This window comes from Podarcis melisellensis (genome assembly GCF_964234715.1).
Source record: "Podarcis melisellensis genome assembly, chromosome: 5".
Lineage (NCBI taxonomy): Eukaryota > Metazoa > Chordata > Lepidosauria > Squamata > Lacertidae > Podarcis > Podarcis melisellensis.
This window is the reverse complement of record NC_138537.1, coordinates 2,042,737-2,063,973: the sequence shown is the minus strand read 5'-3', so window position 1 is coordinate 2,063,973 and position 21,237 is coordinate 2,042,737. Positions and strand designations below refer to the sequence as shown.

Below are 21,237 nucleotides of genomic sequence, written 5' to 3'. Positions count from 1 at the left end.
AATAATAATAATAATAATACTTTGATGCTCTACTGTACTACACTGAAATGTTTAAATGTGTCTTAGATTGCTCTTGAGGGTCTCTGCCAAATTTGCCATTGTTTTCTACCACACCCTTTGAGAATCAGTGGCCCTTTGAGAAACTCTTAAGTAGCCATTCTGAGAAGCCAGTACAGTTGTACCTTGGATCCCGAACGCCTTGCAAGTCGAACGTTTTGGCTCCTGAACGCCCCAAACCCAGAAGTGACTCTTCCAGTTTGCGAACAATCTTTGGAACCCAAATGTCCGACGAGGCTTCCAATTGGCTACAGCTTCCTTCAGCCAATCAGAAGCTGCGCCTTGGTTTCCAAACGTTTTTGACTTCTGGAACGGGTTCTGTTCGACTTCCAAGGTACCACTACACTGGGCAAAATAGACCAATGGTCTTGAGACAGTTTGAGGCAGTCTTTTTATTATTATTTTGTGTTGTGACTTTTCGCACTCCACCCTTCCCACAAAAAATAGGAGCATGGGGCGGGCTCACTGCGCAGCATGCACACTGCAGAACAGAACGGAGAGGAAAAGTGTTCCTTGTGGCTGTGAGCCACCTGATAGGTTGTTGGACTTAGCTTGACAACTGCCATTCTCTCCCCCCTCCCTTTGGCAGCCTTCCGGCAGAGTACACACGGCATTCAGATGACTTCGGTCAAAAAACGGCGCACCCCCGATGATGAGCTGCTATACCTTCCAGTAAGTGTGGCATGCCTGCCCCCCTGTCCTTGCAGAAACCTTTTGCCTCATTTGTGCCGAACCATTTCCTGGCGGGCAGGGGAGGAGAAAGGGGGGTGCGGTGGGGGTGGGTCACCCCAGGTGTCATGCTCCAACCCACCGGCCAGCAGCCAGAGCTTCAGAAGCTTTTCAGAAGCTGAGCACGCAAGCCAGCAGAGATAACAAACTCTTCACGACGGAAGGGCGGACAGAGGCATATGTAAAGCGTTGAACGAGATGGGCTGGCCTGGTCTGGTCCAGCAGCCCTGAGCATCTCTTAAGTCTCTTCCTCCCTCTCATCTGTGCTCAGGTGCGAGGCCGGGAGACTTATGAGATGTTACTGAAGATCAAGGAGTCTCTGGAGCTGATGCAGTACCTCCCCCAGCACACCATTGAGACGTACCGGCAGCAGCAGCAGCAACAACAGCAACACCAGCACCTGTTGCAGAAACAGTGAGTATTCAGATGCCGACTTGCAGATTGCCCCGAAGCACCTGGGCTGGGGGGCTTGAGAGCAATGGAGGGGGGAGGGTGGCCAGGGGGCTCTCCATGCGCATGAAGAGCATCGCTCTTGCTACGCTGCCTGCCGCTAGCGCATCCCTGACCCAGAACAGCATCCCTTTGGCTTTATTAACATGGTCGGTCAATGAGCATGGCTGCTCGGATTTGGTTGTTGTTTTGTGCAGAAGTGTGTTTTGGGTGGGTGGGCGGGATTCTGGGGCCAACCAGATGCCTGAGCACAAGAGTCCTCTCTCTTTGTGTGATTCCCAGCAGCTGGTATTCAGAAACATTTCTATCTCTGACGGTGGCTAGCAGAAAGAGGTGGTATAATAATAATAATAATAATAATAATAATAATAATAATAATAATAAAGTGTTTATACCCCACTCATCTGACTGGGTTTCCCCAGACACTCTGGGTGGCTCCCAAAAGAATATTATTATTATTATTATTATTATTATTATTATTATTATTATTACAGTGGTACCTCGGGTTACATACGCTTCAGGTTACTCCGCTAACCCAAAAATAGTGCTTCAGGTTAAGAACTTTGCTTCAGGATGAGAACAGAAATTGTGCTCCAGCAGCGTGGTGGCAGCAGGAGGCCCCATTAGCTAAAGTGGTGCTTCAGGTTAAGAACAGTTTCAGGTTAAGTACAGACCTCCGGAATGAATTAAGTACTTAACCCGAGGTATCACTGTAAAGCTATAAAACATCAGACATTAAAAACTTCCCTAAACAGGACTGCCTTCAGATGTTTTCTAAAAGTCAGATAGTTGTTTATTGCCTTGATATCTGCTGGGAGTGCGTTCCACAGGGCGGGCACCACCACTGAGAAGGCCCTCTGCCTGGTTCCCTGTAACCTCACTTCTCACAGGGAGGGAACCACCAGAAGGCCATCGGAGCTGGACCTCAGTGTCTGGGCTGGATGATGGGGGTGGAGACGCTCCTTCAGTTATACTGGGCTGAAGCCGTTTAGGGCTTTAAAGCTCAGCACCAACACTTTGAATTGTGCTTGGAAACGTACTAGAAGCCAATGTAGGTCTTTCAGGACAGGTGTTATGTGGTCTTGGCGCCCGCTCCCAGTCACCAGTCTAGCTGCCGCATTTTAGTTTAGTTGCAGTTTCCGGGTCACCTTCTAAGGTAGCCCCACATAAAGCGCATTGCAGTAGACCAAGCGGGAGATAACCAGAGCATGCACCACTCTGGCGAAACAGTCTGTGGGCAGGGAGGGTCTCATCCTGCGTACCAGATGGAGCTGATAGACAGCTGCTCTGGACACAGAATTGACCTGCGCCTCCATGGACAGCTGCGAGTCCTAAATGACTCCCAGGCTGTGCACCTGGTCCTTCAGGGGCACAGTTGCCCCATTCAGGACCAGGGAGTCCCCCACACCCGCTCACCCCCTGTCCCTCAAGAATAGTATTTCTGTCAGCATTCAGCCTCAATCTGTTAGCTGCCATCCATCCTCCAACCGCCTCCAGGCACTCACATTTGTTTCTGCTGGAATTCGTTAAGGGGATATTTTTATTTGGGAAACTGCGAACCACCCGGGGAGTTTTATCATTCTCAGCCCCAGGAGAGAATTTCCAGAAGACATCCCTCTCTTGGTACCTTCTGAACAAGAGTTCTGCAAGTTTGTTCAGGGCCTCCGTATGTCTGTTTTCAGGTAGTTTGGAAGACTCCCCTTGAAGCACAGGGGTTTTCCAACAGGGGAGGGAAAAGTCTCCTTGTAAGCAGAGCTGCGTTGAAATAAACGAACCTTTTCCACTTGCTGCTGCTGACAAAATTGCTTTGTGATAATTACTGTTTTTGGCTCTTCGGGTAGGCAAAGCTAGCATTTTTAAGGCTGTTTGCCTTAAAAGCAAACAAACAAACCAACCACCAGCAACCCATTCACTTAGTTAACAAACCTCCCCCTTTCCCCCCAAATCTCCTTGCAGGCATCCAACTGCAGTAGGCACATAGCAAAACTAGACTAGTCGTGCAGTTAGGTAATTCTAGGCTCTGGACTCCGTGGTCTCACTGGGTTCTCTTCTACAGATGATAATGTGTGTTGCTTCTTTGCTTACAAGTCCCTGCTATATCTGGGGCTCCACTGATGGCACCGCTAGGGATTTCAGAAATGTGAAGCTGTGAATCCTCTATCTTTGAATAACGCAGAGACCAAGACTCTTGTAGAAAGCTGGGATGAATGCAACGGAGAGCTGTGTGTGAACACAAACACACACCTGTGCACTCAGTAGTTATACTTTCCTGAAGTTATTTCCAAGTAATTCCCCTAATTCCCCCCTTTTAAAACAACAACAACAAACAAACAGCTAGTGTTTTCTGGATGCTAAAGCCTTCAAGGTTCTTCCAAGGTCTCTTATCAGGACATAAGAAGAGCCTACTGGATCAGGCCAATGGCCCATCAAGTCCAGCATCCTGTTGCCTGTGGGAAGCCTGCAAGCAGGACATCAGCACGAGAGCAGCTCTCCCTTCCTGCAATCCCCATTAAGGGAGTTCCAATTATATGTATTCATTTTTGCAACACAGGAAATGTTATGGCTTATCCACACTTCCAGCTGCCCCACTGCTTTCCTCCAGGGAAACCTAATCTCCAGTGCTGAATCGGAACAAACAGCAATTGGGTTTTCTGTGGATGTCTGTTCCAATTTAGCACTAAAGAGTGGGTTTTCTGGGGCAAAGGCAAAACCGCTTGGGCCCATGCTTCCTAGGCATGGGACAAATGGGAATGTGGCCGAGCCCTTAGTCCTGCCCAGGGGACGTTGCCTCAGGAGGTCAGTGTGGCTGTGTGCTGGTCCCGTGGGCTAACGGAGAGGGGAGGTCTGCGTCCAGTCTGAGGTCGAAGGGCTGGGTGCTGGCCAGGGAGGCGGTTGAGGTCTGGAGCTCTGTCAGGAAAGCAGGACAGGGTTCAGGCAGGAGCTGACAACCAGCAACATTGCTCCCGCAACTTGGGACTAGGGCTGGCTGGCTTTTATCTGCCCCGAGGCATAGGGCGGCCCCGATCCTCAGGTGACTCACCTCTCCTGGCCTGGAGGCGAGCACTCCTCCTGCGGGACCTTAGTTCCCTCCGCCTCTCTGCCCTGAGCCTCTGCAGCTCAGGAGAGACTGAAGGGTGACCGGACCCAGAGGCAACCTCAGTCTCCCCTGATGGGGCTGAGAATGGAGCACCTGCAGGCAATGGGTCCTCATCACCTCAGGAGCCAGAGCAGACTCAGCTGGTGCCTGCACCTGAGGATCCAGCACAGGTGAGGACCCTTCAGGCTCAAGCTCCAGCCCTGGCTCAGCTGGTTCTGGAGGCAGGGGATCCTGTGCAGGCTGGGATCCCTCAGGTTCAGTATCCGAGTCCGAATCCCAGGCCATCACAGGCTGTCTGCTCTGTGCAAATGCCACTGCTTGTCAGCAGGGTTAGAAAACCAAGATATGAAAGCTAGGAGCTGAATGGTACATTAAGTCTAGGTTATGGGTGCAACAACGGAATGTCTAGGCATGCTTTTTTAATAACAAGAATACAAAGCTGAAAAGGAATAGACTGCAGCTAAAATATTATGTTCATTTTTCACATGGTCTGGTCCTTCCCCTGCCCACCCCCCTAATATTCTTAAGAGGGTCTCTTCTCTAATCTTCAGAGAGTAGCTGGAAGTGAGGAGGCAGAAAAAGGTCCTCCTTTCCTTCCACTCTGCAGTTTTATTCTCAAATCTTAGGCGCCGTATTGCGACCAAAGCTCAGAAACTGCTTGCGCTAATTAAATTCCCTGTCTCAAAATGCGCCTAGAACAATGGGAGTTTCGAACGCTGCTTGTCAGGTTTCAAAATTTTGGGAAGTGTGTGTTGCACCTGTGTCTTGCCCGGTAGAGTGGATTTTGCCTGCTTTTTCTTTTGCATGATTTTCCTTCTGTGCATGATTTTCTGACTTCTCTTTGCGTCAAATACCTTCATGATCTCAGTGACTCTTTGAACCGGACTATTTTCCTCATCTGAATGTACAGGACTGCAGCTCCTGCAACACGAATGTTCAGGAGAGGGCAAGGAGGACGGACTTGGGTGCTACTTCCATCCCGATGCCTTTAGTTAAAGATCTGTGGCTTCCCATCAAACCTTGAAAGCTTTTTCAGAGGCTGCCGTTTGAAGCCAGCTGAACAAAGTTGCAAAGGATTCTCTCTGGAATTCTGCCATTGCCCTGCAGGTGCTCAGCGAGGGGAGACTTATACCTCCTTTTAAAACAGCCCACCAACAACACTGGGCTTCCTTTAATATGCAGCCAATTCTCCCCCCCCCCCCCCGCTTTGCTCACGTTCAGTCCATTAGGGATGGTTTCAGCTGGTGCAATAGAAAAAAAGAGCCTTGAAGGAACTGCAAAGCCCTTGCAGGCTTACATTGCAAACCCAGATGTCTGCAAGAGTCCCAGGTCTGCATTCTGCTTGTGCCACTGAGCTGCTTTCAAAGCCTTCTGAACTGCCAGAATAGGCCAGAAAGTCCCACTGGGTCTTCGCCATTCAGAGCCCGCTGCCACCCCAAACCGTTTAGTTTGGCATTGCAGCCTGCCAAGTGCTTTGACCCCAATATGACCCCACCCGCCATTTTGCAAGTCCCAGGCGAGCAGCAAAACTGGGCTGGGCTAGTGTCTTGGTAGACACTATCTTTACAAGAGTCTTCAAGTCTTAAAGCCACCCCACCCCTTGGAAAATCACACCATCGACAAGGAACTGTGCATCCCTTGTTAAATATTGCAGGGCACGAGGGACATCGCCAAATAAATACTCCCAAGCTGTGCCAGAACTGCTGAGTAGTGACTTTGGACATACGGTAATTGAAACAAATAGATTTGCTGTATTGAGGTGGACTTACAAACCAGATTTCTGCCAGCATCTCCCACAGTGGGATAACACCTCTATTCTAGAATTTCCCCACCTCAAGTCTCAGAATGTTCTGTTTTGATTGATCCGACACTTGATCCATGTTTCACATGCGGGTTGCATGTGGACAGGAATTTATGCATAAATTAATCAGCTATATCCCCTGATAGCCACAGAACAAAAGGGGTTTCTGGCTCTCACAGCAACCTGGCCTTTGCTCTGCAGGAGTCCTTTCGGAAACATCCCCCTGTGGTTTCAGATTGGGGCGATAGAGCTTCTGCACTGCATGCAGAATGTCCCAGGTCAATCTCTAATGGCCCCTCTGGGTGGGTCTGGGGATTGTCCCCCCCCCCCATCTGAAATCCCAGAGAGCCACTCCCAGTCAGAGTCAGGGCCAGATTTCGGTTTGATGAGGCCCTAAGCTACTGAAGGTAATGGGGCCCTTCATATGTCCAGCTGTCCTTTGTCAGCAACAAACTGTCACTTTTTTGTGTTGAATATATTCTAGATGGTGATTTATGGACCTCATAGGTGACTAAAGCCATTTGCACATCATGCCGTGCAACCAGTCCATGCAGAATGTAGGCACCCTATATATAGAAAGGAGCAAAGCAGGGATATTTTAGGGAGCAGGCGAGCAGGCGGGGCCCATGACTTACATCAGAGGAGGCTACACAACACAAAACACTGTTGCTGTATGTAGGTTTTATTTTGTTTTTTATCTTATATTTTGGAAATGTACATCCAGGTTTTATTTCCTTTAAATTTTTTTGGGGGGGCCAAGAGAGTGGGGCCCTAAGCTATAGCTTGTTTAGCTTATATGTAAATCTGGCACTGGTCAGAGTAACCAATACTGACCTGGATGGACCAGTGATCTGACTTGGAATAAGACAGATTCCTATGCTCCTAAGATCTGCTCCTTCTCTCTGACCCCATGTTCTGCCACAGTCTTTTCTTTCCTCCTCCTGTTCCTCCGGGTTCTGATCATGAAGGTATTTCTCTTTGTGGCTGCTCACACTTGGTGATGGTTCCTTTATCTCCTCTCCTCTCTCTGGTTCCTTCCCCGCAGCCTCCTCTCAGCGTGCTTCAGGAGTGAGCTTTCAGAAACGAGGAGGGAGACCCCCAAAAGAAGCGACGCCATTCTCAGACATTCCAGCCCCACAAATCCTTCTTCTGTCTACTCATAGACCAAAGCGGGGAGGCTGTTTTTGTGTGTGTGCAGAGGTTTTGTCCAGCTCCCTTGTTGCAAGGGGGGAATGGGAGGAAAAGGGGGGGGCTTTAACTGAGCAAAATGGCTTGATTGAAACTGAGCAGGCAGCAAACCGCTGCAAAGGGATCAAGCTTTTGCAGGAGCAGCAGCTACCCTAGCTGTGGACTTAGCCATTTCCAGGTCTGGTACCACCTTGTCTTCTTCCTGCATTGTAAAATGTGGTGCTTCTGTTTTCACCCCTCAGCCTTCGGATGATTTCTTTTGAGCAGGTCTCAGTCTACAAGCATATCTTAAAGATGTGTCTTTACTTGCTAAGACAGAAGCGCAACTTACGGCCTTGAGAACTTTTGATTGTAAATCTGTAAAGTGCTTTTAATGCTGGTCAGAGACTAGTAATGTGTATAGATTTGAGATGGCCTGTCCCTGCTGGGCAGACGGACGACACGAGCACATTGTGAATCAGATGAAACTGTTTATTTCCTACAGAGTTGGTGTTGCATTTGTCCGCCACCACTCACAACATTTCTACCTTTGTTTGCAAAAGAGATCACACAGGAACCTCTTAAGTGAGTGGGGGAATTGCTTGGCTTTTGCTGCTGTAAATCAGGCGCTCAGCTCCAAAGTTCCTGTTTTGTTCCCATTTTGTCTTCACTGCAAGGAATTGCCTCAAGTTTGTAGCAAATGATGGAACACAGCCTTACCTGCAGTTATTCACAGTCCAGCAAATTCAGCAGGCTTTTGATGCTGCTGGTGGTTGGCCAGCCCAGAAATCAAGAGATGCATTTCATTGGTTAACCTTTCGTGGAGGGAAGGGGCATTTGGGTATTGAGACATCGCTTTGGGATCTGTTGTACTTCCATATTTTAAAAAAAGACTATGCAGCCTCATTGAGATTCTGTTTTTCCCCTTTTTCTTTTTTCTTTTGCTCTGTGATTTCATCAATGCCCATTTGAACTGTCTGGAGTTAAAACAAAGCAAAACAGAGGAGTGAACCCTTAGCAGATTGGTGCCACTCATGAAACAAACAAGTTCAGGTATTTTAGGATCCTGAAATCTGGACGGCGAGAATTTTGTCAGCATCCAGGCAGAGATGCAAACATTACTGAGTATTGAGACTGGCTATCAGTACTCACTGGTTGATATCCAACTAATTCGCAGAGTAGACCTGCTGAGACCAATAGTCTTAAGATACTACCCATTCTCTTCAGGGACCAGACCCCCATAATAGAAATTGTGGTTATTTTCTCCACTAGATTTCAGAGGAAAGAACAAAAAAGTGCCCCATGAATATCTCCTGGTGCAAATTTAATGTTGACTTGTCATTTTGGCTTACTGCAATCAATAATAATAATAATAATAATAATAATAATAATAATAATAATGAGAGTCATTTCTGAGTTTTGCACAGTTACACAAATACATAACATGAACTTGAGTTCCAGATGTTCCATCAGCCCCAGCCAGCATAGTCCAAACATCTAGTGGGCACCAGTTTGGCAAAGGCCAGCTATAGGTTCACCTGCGATTCAGACCATGTGCTTAAATAGCCAGTGAAGTACATGAGCCATGTTTTGTAGAAACACAAGCGACACCTCATGTTTTCTCCATAATCGATCAGTCCAAACCTCAGTGTGTTGTGGTTTCTTCAAGGTGTGTGTGTGTGTGTGTGAGTTATGCTGATTCAGTGCGGTCCACCTCAACAAGCCTTGCAGGGATTGTGGTGGTCACCAGACTGCCCCTGCTGGTGCATTGGGAGTGCAGGCAGGTAGCCCAGCTGAAGCTAAGCAGCTAAGGACCTGACTAGCAAACCCAAAGGAGCGCCATGTCTGCTTTGTGAGGAGAAGAGCAGGAAACTCTCGTAAAACTGAAGCAGAAGGGGGCCAGGTGGCACGTCCTAGTGAGAAGGTTTGGGTGGGGTTGGATGAGCAAGCTGCAGAAGATCTTGGGGCCTCCTCCTTTTTCTGCTTCGTGCTTCCTGCCCTTCTGGTTTGCACCTAAATCTTGTGACAACAGAGTGTGGGAAAGTGCCATGTGGGCACAGCCTGGCATGGAACCCAGAAAGTAGAAGTAGGTCACTTGGCTTCTGCCTCTGTTTACAAGAAATGGCTTTGTTGCTGTGCTAAGTCAGCCTGTTCTGTGGAGATGAGGAGAGCCTCCTTCTGAGTGCTCTTCCTGTCCACCACTCCTTGTGCCCCTGGCATGCCCGCCTTATCCTGGAGCCACCTCCCAGGCACCCCCAGCCCACCCCACAGACCCTCCTGCTTCTTCCAGCCGGCAGTTCCAAGAGGCAAGACATCTGCAGTTGGTTAATTGACCTCATTAAGCCCTAGGAATGGGAAAGTGCAATGAGTTGGCTCGGGGTTCAAAGCGATTCCAAGGTGTAGTCTTCCTTGGGATTCATTAAGCATCATTTGATGTGGCTTGGGTTCTGCGTTCCAAATGATGTTTTGGGAAGGGAACTCTGGAAAGAACTTTCTCTTGGTAAGAGCTGTTTGACGGCGGAACAGGCTCCTCGGGAGGTGGTGGACTCTCCTTCCTTGGAGGTTTGAAAGCAGAGGTTGGGTGGTCATCGGTCCTGGATGCTTTAGCCACCATTCCTGCATTGCGGGGGGTTGGACTGGATGACCCCGGGGGGTCCCTCCCAACTACAGTTCTATGAGATGAACCCCATTCACTGGGAAACCACACACATCCTCTGGTCAGCCATGAAAAAGGTTTCACCCTGAGCAATATTCCTTTCACTCTTATCATCTTACTCTTCTTAATTTGTGGTGCTGGTTTTCAATAAACTTTTGCATCTTGATTTTAACTGGAGTGGCCTCCTGTCCCTTTGTCTCTCTTTTTTCTCTTTTCCTTCTCCTCTCACAACAAATGAATGTGCTGTCCTTCCTGCTCTCATCACTCACTCTCCTCTCCTTCAAACACGCCCTCGTCTGACTTTACCAGCTCCCAAAATCACCTTTTGTGTCTTGCCAAGTTTTAGACGAGGTCTGTGCAAACAATTCCATATCGGTTCGTTTTCCCTCTCATTATGGGTAGCGTGAAGATGGAGAAGGACTTAGTTGGGGGAAAATGCTAATAGGGATTGGGGAGGTGCAATTCAATTTCCATTTACAGGTGATCTTACCTAGCTTGAATTTTCTGAAACTATATGCAAACCAAAGCACTGTTATCCTTTGAAACGTACATTTCTCTGAATTTTGCAGTGTGTTAAAAGGCTGGCGAATTTTCATGACAGCGTTTAAAATAACAATAATGCACAAAGTGATGTGAAGCTGAATTTAAGATTGCAAAAAGAGAGAAAATCAGGAATGGACAGATCTGCCCAGCCCTGCTCACTAGTCACAAACACACAAACACAGCCTTGCTCTTCACCCCAGAAGGGGGTCAAGCCTTTGCAAACAGGCTCAAGCAATGGTTTTGCATGCGTTCAGTGTGCACCTTGACTTGAGGACCCAGAAACTTACCTGGACAAATAGTGGAAGGAGGTGATGGGTGCACCCTAGACCTCAGTGGAACTTCTCTTGGAAAGGGACTGCCAAACCCTTAAGCTCTGGTGGGAAATGCTTACTGCTTCCATCATTTCCAAGGAGTCGTCCAGAGAGGGTATCTCACTCCGCTGGTTTGGAGAGAGGCAGAATCTGTTTCCTTCTAATGAATCTCAGTTTCTTCTCTAGTCCCAGTTCCTGTTAGGGTGAGAGCTGGGGAGGGCCTACTGTCTCTGCCTCATTCCCATACCCTGAGGCAAACATCTGGGAACTTGGGAAAGGGGGAGTTGTGTCAGCTACACTGGCTCCCAGTACGTTTCTGAGTACAATTCAAAGTGTTGGTGCTGACCTTGAAAGCCCTAAACGGCCTCAGCCCAGTAGACCTGAAGGAGCATCTCCTTCTGCCCAGACACTGAGGTCCAGCTCCGAGGGCCTTCTGGCAGTTCCCTCATTGTGAGAAGCCAAGTTACAGGGAAGCAGGCAGATGGCCTTCTTGGTAGTGGCACCCACCCTGTGGAATGCCCTCCCACCAGATGTCAAAGAAAAAAACAACTACCAGACTTTTCAAAGACATCTGAAGGCAGCCCTCTTTAGGGAAGCTTTTAATGCTTAATAGGTTATTGTATTTTAATATTCTATTGGAAGCTGCCCAGAGTGGCTGGGGAAACCCAGCCAGATGGGCTGAGTACAAACAAACAAACAAACAAACAAACAAATATTATAATTATATAGCTCACAGGTTTCAAGTTTCTTCCACACACCCTTAGAGGAGTTGGAGGACTCTCATGGCAGAAAGCGTCACGGGGTAAAATACGCCAGATGACCGTTCTGCCGTCCAGCCTTCTGAATGATCTTAGAGGACAGGATTCTGGGAAGCCCTTCTGTAGATTCCAGGGTGGGGATGGAGCAAGGAATGTAATCTTGTGAGCAATCTGACTGCTCCTCTCCGCTGTGAATGTTGGATTCCTCTGTTCTTCTTAAGCGAATACACAGAGGAAAGCACCTCCATAGTCTCTGTGAATACAGCATTAAGAGCATGAGAAGAGCCTGCTGGATGAGGCCAGTGGCCCGTCTAGTCCAGCATCATGTTCTCACCAGGGCCAAGCAGATGCCCCAAAGGGAAACCTGCAAGCAGGATTTGAACACAAGTCCTCTCCCTTCCTGCAGTTTCCAGCAACTGGGGTTCAGAAGCGTTGCTGCCTCAGATTGGGGAAGCAGAGCAGAGCCAGGCTCGCTAGGAGAAATCCATGGCCTCCACAAATTTACCTAATCCTCTTTCAAAGTCATCTAGGTTGGTGACCAACCACAGTTGCCATGTCGATCAACTGAGAAGGATTTGTGGCCCTGTGCTTCTTCAAAGACATGCTTTGCTTTCAGAAGTTACCATAGTCACTTCCTGACATCTCCAATGGTCTCAGGTAGCAGAGCTCTTAGGGACGCGGGTGGCGCTGTGGGTTAAACCACTGTGCCGCTTGGGCTTCCTGATCAGAAGGTCAGAGGTTCAAATCCCCGTGACGGGGTGAGCTCCCGTTGCTCGGTTCCTGCTCCTGCCAACCTAGCAGGTCGAAAGCATGTCAAAGTACAAGTAGATAAATAGGTACCACTTTGGCGGGAAGGTAAACGGCGTTTCCATGCGCTGCTCTGGTTCACCAGAAGTGGCTTAGTCCTGCTGGCCACATGACCCACAAAAACTGTCTGCAGAAGCGGACAAACGCCGGCTCCCTAAAACGAGATGAGTGTCGCAACCCCACAGTCGTTCACAACTGGACTTAATTGTCAGGGGTCCCTTTACCTTTAGCAGAGCTCTTGCTCATTTGAACAGTCCTCTGTGGTCATTTCATAGCTAGGACTCTGTCTTGCCTTGAGCCTTTCTGTGGGTCTCTGTGCATCTACAGCCAGATGGTCTATGCAGCTGATGTGTCTGTATGTGCACATGCACGCATGGGGGATGGGTGGCAGGAGAATGCAGGGTGCATTGGAGGAAATGGGCATGGAGGGATCCCCACAACAAGGGCCAATGCACTTCTGAGCCCAAAGCAAGCAAATCACCTGTGATTCACTCTCTGAGGCTAGAGCAACAATGCCTACGGGTCACAAGGGAACATAGTTGCCCTCCCACCAAGTAGGACAGATAAAACAAACTCCTTCTTCAAGCAGCACAGAGTCGGTCCCATAGGAAGCAGTGATGGTCACCAACCTGGGTGGCTACAAAAGAGGATCAGTAAAATTCAAGGAGGAGGAGAGAGCTATCAATGACTACTAGCCTCAATGGCCATGCTCTGCCCCCACAAACAGGGGCAGTAAATGTCACTGAAATTCTACTCAATGTTGATCCAGAGCAGAGGTCCTCTGGCTGGGTTGGGACGATATGGGATTGGGGGGGGGGCGACTCCGATCTCTTGCGGGGGCACAATTAGTGCCAGCACCATCCGTTAAGTGTTTGGGTGTAATCTTTGACACCTCCCTTTCCATGGAGGCACAGATTGCAGCTATAACAAAGGCGGCATTTTTTCATCTCCACCAAGCTAAGTAGTTGGCTCCTTACCTCTCTCGCCCTGACCCTGCCACTGTGATCCACGCGACGGTCACCTCCAGACTGGATTATTGTAACTCGCTCTATGTGAGGCTGCCCTTGAGATTGACACAGAAACTCCAGTGGGTGCAGAATGCTGCGGCGAGACTCCTTACGGGGTCCTTGCTGCAGGATCACATTCACCCAGTGCTATACCAGCTGCACTGGCTCCCGGTGGAGTACAGGATCAGGTTCAAGGGGCTGGTTTTAACCTTTAAAGCCCTATATGGCCTAGGACCCTCATACCTATAGGAACGCCTTTCCTGGTATGTCCCACGGAGGACCTTATGGTCTTCAAACAAAAACATCTTGGAGGTCCCAGGCCACAGGGAGGTTAGGCTGGCCTCAACCAGAGCCAGGGCTTTTTCGGTCGTGGCCCCAATCTGGTGGAACGCTCTGTCACAAGAGACTAGAGCCCTGCAGGACTTGACATCTTTCCGCAGGGGCTGCAAGACGGAGCTGTTCCACCAGGTCTTTGGCCAAGGCACAGCCTGACCCCCTCCTTTGGTAATCCACACAGAACTCCAACCCAATGGTTGCCATCAATTTGATTTGAACTGATTTTATAATGAATTGATTTTAGAATGCTGTATTATTTTACTGTTGTTAGCTGCTCTGAGCCCAGCTTCAGCTGGGGAGGGTGGGATATAAATAAAATTATTATTATTGTTATTATTGTTATTATTATTATTATTATTATTATTCCAACATATAGTTAGCAGAGTAAAAAACACGTTGCAGAATTCCCCCCAAAATAGACCAGAGGCCATTGTGTTTCCATAAGAAATCCAGATGCCGCAGGCTTAACGTAAACTTACAATGACTTATAATAAGATGAAACTTTAACACTATGTGCAGAACACCACATCAGAAGGAAGAGAGAGGAAGAGAGATAGAGAGACCCAGACTCCTTCTGGCCTCACTATTATAGTCAGCATGACGTTGACAGAAGAGATCACAGGACCAGGTTAAGCCAGCTGTACTCAGCTTCTCTGAAGGAATAACCCAAACATCATGAACCTCCTGCTTCTTTCTTTTATGCAGAGAAGCTTCCAGAACCCTCTTGAATTAATTCGAACAGGAAAGATCTCTACGCATCAGATCAATAGTTTCTGCCCTAAGAAATGTGAATTGACAGTACAGTGGTACCTCGGGTTACATACACTTCAGGTTACAGACTCCGCTAACCCAGAAATAGTGCTTCAGGTTAAGAACTTTGCTTCAGGATGAGAACAGAAATCGTGCTCCAGTGGCGCGGCGGCAGCAGCAGGCCCCATTAGCTAAAGTGGTGCTTCAGGTTAAGAACAGTTTCAGGTTAAGAACGGACCTCCAGAACGAATTAAGTACTTAACCTGAGGTACCACTGTAAATGCTTCTGAACATCAGCTGCTGGGTATGCCAGGAGGGAAGAGGGCTCTTGTGCTGCAGTCCTGCTTGTGGGTTTCAAATGATGGGAATCTGTTTGTCCACTGTAAGAACAGGAGGCTGGACTAGAAGGACCACTGGTTTGATCCTGCACTCCCCCTCTTCTTCCGTTCCGATGTTCTTCTTCCGTTTTAATGGATGCACGTGCTTGTTTTCTGCTTGGAATATTGTTGCTTCAAGTCGCTGTGGCCAAAAAAATGGCAACTAGTAAATTTAATTAAAAGCGCTAAGGTTGTAAGGTTGGCCCTTTCCCTCTCCACGTGGACCTGACTTCTCCACCATTGTTTTCCAACCCTCTCTCAGGAACTCCATCCAGTCCCAGTCTTCCTATGGGTCCACCTCTCCTCCGCTCGGCAAGATGAACAGCATGAACAAGCTGCCCTCTGTCAGCCAGCTCATCAACCCACAGCAGCGAAATGCTCTGACCCCCACCTCGATGCCCGACAGCATGGGAGCCAACAGTAAGAGGCTTCTCCCCCCCCCCAAGGACCCTCCTGGAGCTGGTAGCTTAGGAAGAGTGGGGTGGCAGAATAGTGGCCAGAGCCGAACCTCCCAAACTCTTTAGAGCCTCTTCCTCCTTGGTTCAAACAACTCAGTTCCAGTGCCTGCTATCCTACGCTGCAGAAATCCTTATCTGGAATATCTTTAAAAAAACACCAACCAGTTAGAACTGTTTAATTTAATTAATCAATTTTGGAACCACCGGAAGAGGAGCTTGTGAGTTGACAGACCAGGCCTCCCCACCTGAAATTTGGGAAGGGTTGTTTTACAAAATGCAGGGAAGATTCTGAGATGGAGTGACTAGCTAGGGAGGGGGGAATTCAAGTCACTTCTCATTTGAAGGTGAACCTACCTAATTTGTGGCATCCAAAGTGATAGAAAAACCGAAACAGCCCTCCTGCAAAACCTGCACTTACTTGAATTTTGCAATCCAGTTCTCCGAAAGCGGAGCTGGTGCCTAAAGAGCTTTTAACCCCTCTGCCTCACTTGGGGGCAAGGCCCACTCAGCACATAGGCTCTGGAGGCTTGTGTGGGGTCTCAGATGGCCCCACAAAATCTCACGAGAGCATCCCAGAACTGGCACACCAAGCAGGCCTTGGCCTCCCACCAAGCGAGATGGAGAGCTTAAAATCTCTGCCTTGCTCAGATTTAACTTGCACACTTTCAACCAGACAGACCTCAACCACATATGGTTGAAACCACCTTAGTCATTTAAATGAGAGCAAGGTGAGATCGGGCTGCATAAGAAAGGAGATGGGCTAGCTCAGGGGTGTGGAGGACAGGTTCCAGCTATTGGTGCCTCCGTTTTTGTAACTCTGGCCTCTCTTTCCTTGTTCCAGTTCCAATGATGGGGGCCCACATGGCCATGGCCGGCGACATGAACGGGCTCAGCCCGACCCAGACGTTGCCCCCCACCCTCTCCATGCCATCGACATCCCACTGCACCCCACCACCTCCCTACCCAACAGACTGCAGCATTGTCAGGTGAGTGAGCTGTAGCTGTGCAGGCTTTCCACCCCACCCCACCCCTCAGATCACGGGTGACAGCAGCATGCTTCTCTGTTCTTTGGGGTCCTTCGTCTGGGGCTGCTGTGTTCAAGAAGCAGTTTGCAGGTCGTGTGAGACCTGCCGAGCTACTTCAGCTGGCTTGCTGCGCTGCCTTTGCCTCCCCTTGCCATTGCCCCCAGACCTTTTCCTACCACGCACGCAAGAAGGAAATGAGGCAGAGGGGATTCCGGTAAAGAATCCCACTGTTGCATGTGATGGAATTGGATAGGGTGGCAATCTCTCCATCTGGCCTGCTTTGGTATGCTCCTGGAGAACCCTGGAATAGTAGCCAAGGGTAACTCACATCAACTGCATTTGTTGCCCTGGTTTCAGGAGAAAGGAATTATAGAGTTGTAGAGTTAGAAGGGATCCCAAAGGTCATCTGGTCCAACCACCTGTCAATGCAGAAATTACGGCTGGAGAATCTTTGGAAGATGACCAACCTCTACCTAAAAACCTCCCATGAAGGGAGATCATAGAATCATAGAATTATAGAAGACAGCTCAAGGGCATCTCCTCCACCTTCCTGCAACTCAGGAATCACAGCTGAAGAATCCCTGACAGATAACCGTCCTACCTCTGCTTAAAAACATCCAAGGAAGGGGAGTCCACCACCTTCCGAGGTCGCAGAATCATAGAATTGTAGAGTTGTAGAATTGTAGAGTTGGAAGAGACCCCAAGGGCAACGTAGGAATCCCTGGCAGATGGCCACCCAACCATGGCTTTACAACCTCCCATGAAGGCGGGTCCAAGATACATTGCAGCATTGAACCCTGCTATTTTTATCTCCAGGGCTGGCTGCTGTGGCTCTCTAAATGCACGGCTGCCTTTGAAGATGGACCAGAAGCTGCATCTACTGCAGGATGTTGCTGCTTAGCTCCTGGTTGAACATCAGGAGGACCACACTAAGCACTCAAGCAGCACCTGCGCTAGCTGCCTCTTCGCTTCCAGGTCCCTTCCAAGGTGCCCTGTTGGCCAAGGTGCCATAGTATGTGCTGCCCCTCTCCCCATGGCATAGCCTAAGAACGTCAGACGATCAGGGCAGTTGCCCATCTAGTTCAGCATCCAGGTCTCACAGTTGCCAGCCACACTTGCTGTGGGAAACCAGCATGCAGGATTTGAGCACAGGACCCCTCTCTGCTCCTGTGGTTTCCAGCATCAGAAGTATAACATAGGAAGAGTCTGCTGGATCAGGCCAATGGCCCATCTTGCCCAGAATCCTCTTCTCACATGGTTGCTTCCAGCAGTGGGGGCAGAGCATGGCCATCGATAGCCCTCTCCTCCTCTCTACGAATTTGTCCAATCATCTTTTAAAGCCCTCCAGGTTGGTAGCCTTCACTGCCTCCTGCGGCAGCAAGTTCCACAGATTAACTACGTGCTGCATGGAGAGGGAGCTGTTGCCTCTTCCTCCCATGAGGCTTGGGATATCACCTTCTTCCTCCCGGTGACGAGTTTGGGGTGGGTGGCGACGGGGGTTCCTTCCTGCTCCCACAAATCAAGGCTTTTGCGTAGCAGAGCGCCTGGTGTGGGTGACCTTCTTATCTCAACCTCTCTCTTTCTCTCTCTCTTCCTCTTTCCTCCTTTCCTCTTTCTTCCTCCTCCTCCTCCTCCTGCAGTTTCTTAGCAAGGCTGGGCTGTTCCTCCTGCGTGGATTATTTCACGGCGCAAGGGCTGACCACCATCTATCAGATTGAACACTACTCCATGGATGTAAGTAACTGCCTCGCCCTTTCGCTGCATGGTGGGGGAAAGGGGCCTTTCTCTTGAACTCGGCACTCTGCGCTGGAGGGGAGAGGGCAAAGCTACGCTTTGGATTTAGGGGCGAGCTACATGTTACACCCAACTTTGGCAGCCCCTTCGCCATTGCAATAGTGCCCTCGGGAGAGAGGGGAGATGCAGTTGGCCAAGGGGCGTCAGAGAACGGAGGGCCCAACCCTTTCCCCTGCTGACTCTTTTCCTGCTGAACTTTCTCCCTTTCAACCACCCTCCGCATCTTCTTTTAGGTCTCTCGCTGTTCCAGACCACGTAAATGGGTCCAGAACAGTGGTGTGGCGGTAAAAACGGGGGGTTTTGCATGAAGGGGAGGTGGGCAGGCCCAGCTGGAAGAGCCTTGTGCTGTTTGCAAGCCACAGGTCTGAAACAGACATGGTTGTCCTGATGTCTTTTGGGGTTCCTTCTGCACCTCCTCCCTCCCGCCTGAAGCCTTCTTGCTTTGCTGGGATTTTGGTGTTGCTTGCTTGGGGCTTGGCCTGTTGGGCTGAGGGTCTCTCCATTTTCTTACTGAATCTTCGCTTCTGAAGCTAAGCGCCGCCAAGCAAGACCTGAAGAACCCTTGAGATAGTCACCAAAAACCCCACTCACCCCCCGTTGAAAACTGTAGAAACCTTTGTAGCTTCTTTTGGCAGGAGTGGCTGATTCTCTCTCTCTCTCCTCTCCTCGCCTTCCAGGATCTGGTGAGCCTCAAAATCCCGGAGCAGTTCCGCCATGCCATTTGGAAAGGCATCATGGACCACCGGCAGATCCACGACTTCTCCTCTGCCCCCCACCTCCTGCGTACCCCCGGGGCCGCCTCCGCGGTCAGCGTGGGCCCCAGCGAGACCCGCGGGGAGCGTGTCATCGACGCCGTGCGCTTCACCCTCCGCCAGACCATCTCTTTCCCTCCCCGCGACGAGTGGAGCGACTTCAACTTCGACCTCGATGCCCGCCGCAACAAGCAGCAGCGCATCAAGGAGGAAGGGGAGTGAGGAGCCGGCCTGTGGCTCTCACTCCGCCCCCCGCCCCACACCGATGGACCTCTGGGCTGCTCCTGCCTCTCCCTGCTACTTTGAGATGGTGTGGGGGGCTTGGAGAGGACGGGGGCGGGATGTCGTGTGCTCTTCAGCGCTAGCTGCACCTGTGCTTCTGAGCTTGCAGCCTCCACGCTTTGCCGGAAGCGCAGCTATTTTGTATTTTCTCGCAAGCCATAGCTTTCGTTTGTTGGGGAGGGGTGGGGTGGCCTTTGCGGCTTCTGCTCGGCACTGTTGTAAGACGTGGTGGGTGTCTGGAGAAACACGGATTCCCCCAGTTGTGGCACTTGACCCTTTCCGCCGAACTGGACCAGCTACAGTGCGCCCCCGTGTGTGACCAGATCAAATCTCCCGTGCAAACTTTTGTATGGATCCCTCTCTGTGTGGATCCCTTTCTCGGTTGCTTGTTTTGAGGGTTTTAAGGATTCAATGCCTTTGGGTAGGCCTCTCATTTGGGACAGCATTGCCTAGTGGTTGGAGTTTGATGATTTCCAACTTTGAATTATGACGGCTTAACAACACTGAGGTACGGGGTACGATGTGCGTTGGACCCCACGACCAGTATGGCCATCACATGCTTTGCATAGCAGGTTTCCTCCTGGGCAACCTTTCAGTTTAAATTTTGCTTTTGGGGGTTAGTGGTGGTTTTTCGGCAGGGGTAGTCCACTTCGTTCCTTCACCCCCCGCCGATTCTTCCTTCAGCAGCAAATGCAAAGAAACTCTTGACCAGGAACCCAGACTGCCAATTCCTTAGCAGGTTCCCTTTGAGATCACCAAATATGCTTGCCTGCCCCCCATTATATCTGGGCTTGCGAAATCTCCCCTTGAAGCTAGCACGTAAATACGGGGAGAGTTGCCTCTGTGTCAGATTTCACTTACCATTTCAACAAGTGGGTTATTTGAGCAAGATTTTGGATTTTTCTTAACTTCTGACCTGGGTTTCATGAATCGCCTTGCCGCATATATGCACTCAGGGTGGCTACTGTGGTTGGATTCCAGCAGATCTGTATTTTCCCTTCTTTCCTTCCTTTCTCCCCACCTGCCCTTCAGGAAAACTAGTTCCTGGGCCATCTGCTGTAAACTGACCTCACTAGACAAGGCACGCTAGAGACCATGAATGCCCAATGGGGCAGATCTTCCTGGTGTTTTCATGCCTGTTTACTATTCTGTCATCTCATTCTACCATGCAAGAGTCTTTTCCTGAGCTACTTTCCCTCTCCTCCACACATCCTCGGGCTACAAATTTCTACTGACAAACCCACTACTGCCAAGTAAGCTCTGACTTCTTGCAGATATGGTCCTCTCGTGCCTAGAATGCAGTCAAAGTACATTTGTCATGTAAACATTGTAAGTACAGTTTTGTTTTATGTATAATTTTGTCATGTACTTGGTCAATCATTTATTGAGGGGTGGTTTTTTTGATAAAAAAATGTATTTCTCTTTGGGGTTTGGGGCTTTTCAGAACCACATTTTGTTTGCATTTTTTATTTTTTTATTTTTTAAAGAAAGAAACAAACCACACCATTTTATGGGAAAGGCTTATATCTGTGTAATGACTTTCAAAGTGTTTGTGATATTGACCTTAATGAATCACAATTACAGAGAGGGGGGGAGTGATTGCAAAAAACCCCTCTCTCGGGGGGAGGTGGGGGGGAAGACACCGAGGGTTGACTTCAAGAGTCCTAGATTTCAAAATAAGTTCCTTTGCTCAGTTTGAGTGGCACACATCCACAAGTTCTCCGTGACTTGCAATAAGTATTAATTGGATGAAAAGCACTCTGTTGTCAATATCATTGTAAATAAAAACAGATTACAAAAGCAATGTTGATGGTTTCTGGCATTCAAAGCGGCCGCAGGAGTCTTTCATTGTGGGTCACAACACCAAAGCCATGTGCATTGGCCAAGTCAGTTCAGAGGAAGGACATGGCTGCCCTAGAAAACAGACTGGCTCCTCTGCATGGCTGAGGACTCTGGGGGCGCTAATAATAATAATTATTATTATTATTATTATTATTATTATTATTTATTATTTATACCCCGCCCATCTGGCTGAGTTTCCCCAGCCACTCTGGGCAGCTCCCAATCAAGTGTTAAAAAC

The 21,237-nt window shown here is 49.2% G+C and overlaps 1 protein-coding gene across 6 annotated transcripts in view; it reads left to right on the top strand.

Annotated features, from left to right (window-relative positions):
- TP63 (tumor protein p63) overlaps window positions 1–20,961 on the top strand; it is a gene marked incomplete at its 3' end in the record, with an annotated part of 101,654 nt that extends 80,693 nt beyond the window's left edge. For 4 of the 6 annotated variants that reach the window (XM_081911054.1, XM_081911053.1, XM_081911052.1 and 1 more), the window contains exons 7-12: window positions 647–729; window positions 1,058–1,200; window positions 15,109–15,266; window positions 16,146–16,290; window positions 17,970–18,063; window positions 18,801–20,961. In XM_081911054.1, the coding sequence (XP_081767180.1) occupies window positions 647–729; window positions 1,058–1,200; window positions 15,109–15,266; window positions 16,146–16,290; window positions 17,970–18,063; window positions 18,801–19,097 (920 nt within the window). Of the gene's footprint in view, window positions 1–646; window positions 730–1,057; window positions 1,201–15,108; window positions 15,267–16,145; window positions 16,295–17,969; window positions 18,064–18,800 lie in introns of those variants that run through there. The other 2 variants (XM_081911055.1, XM_081911056.1) reach the window with 2 other exon arrangements.
- Window positions 20,962–21,237: the final 276 nt, after the last annotated feature.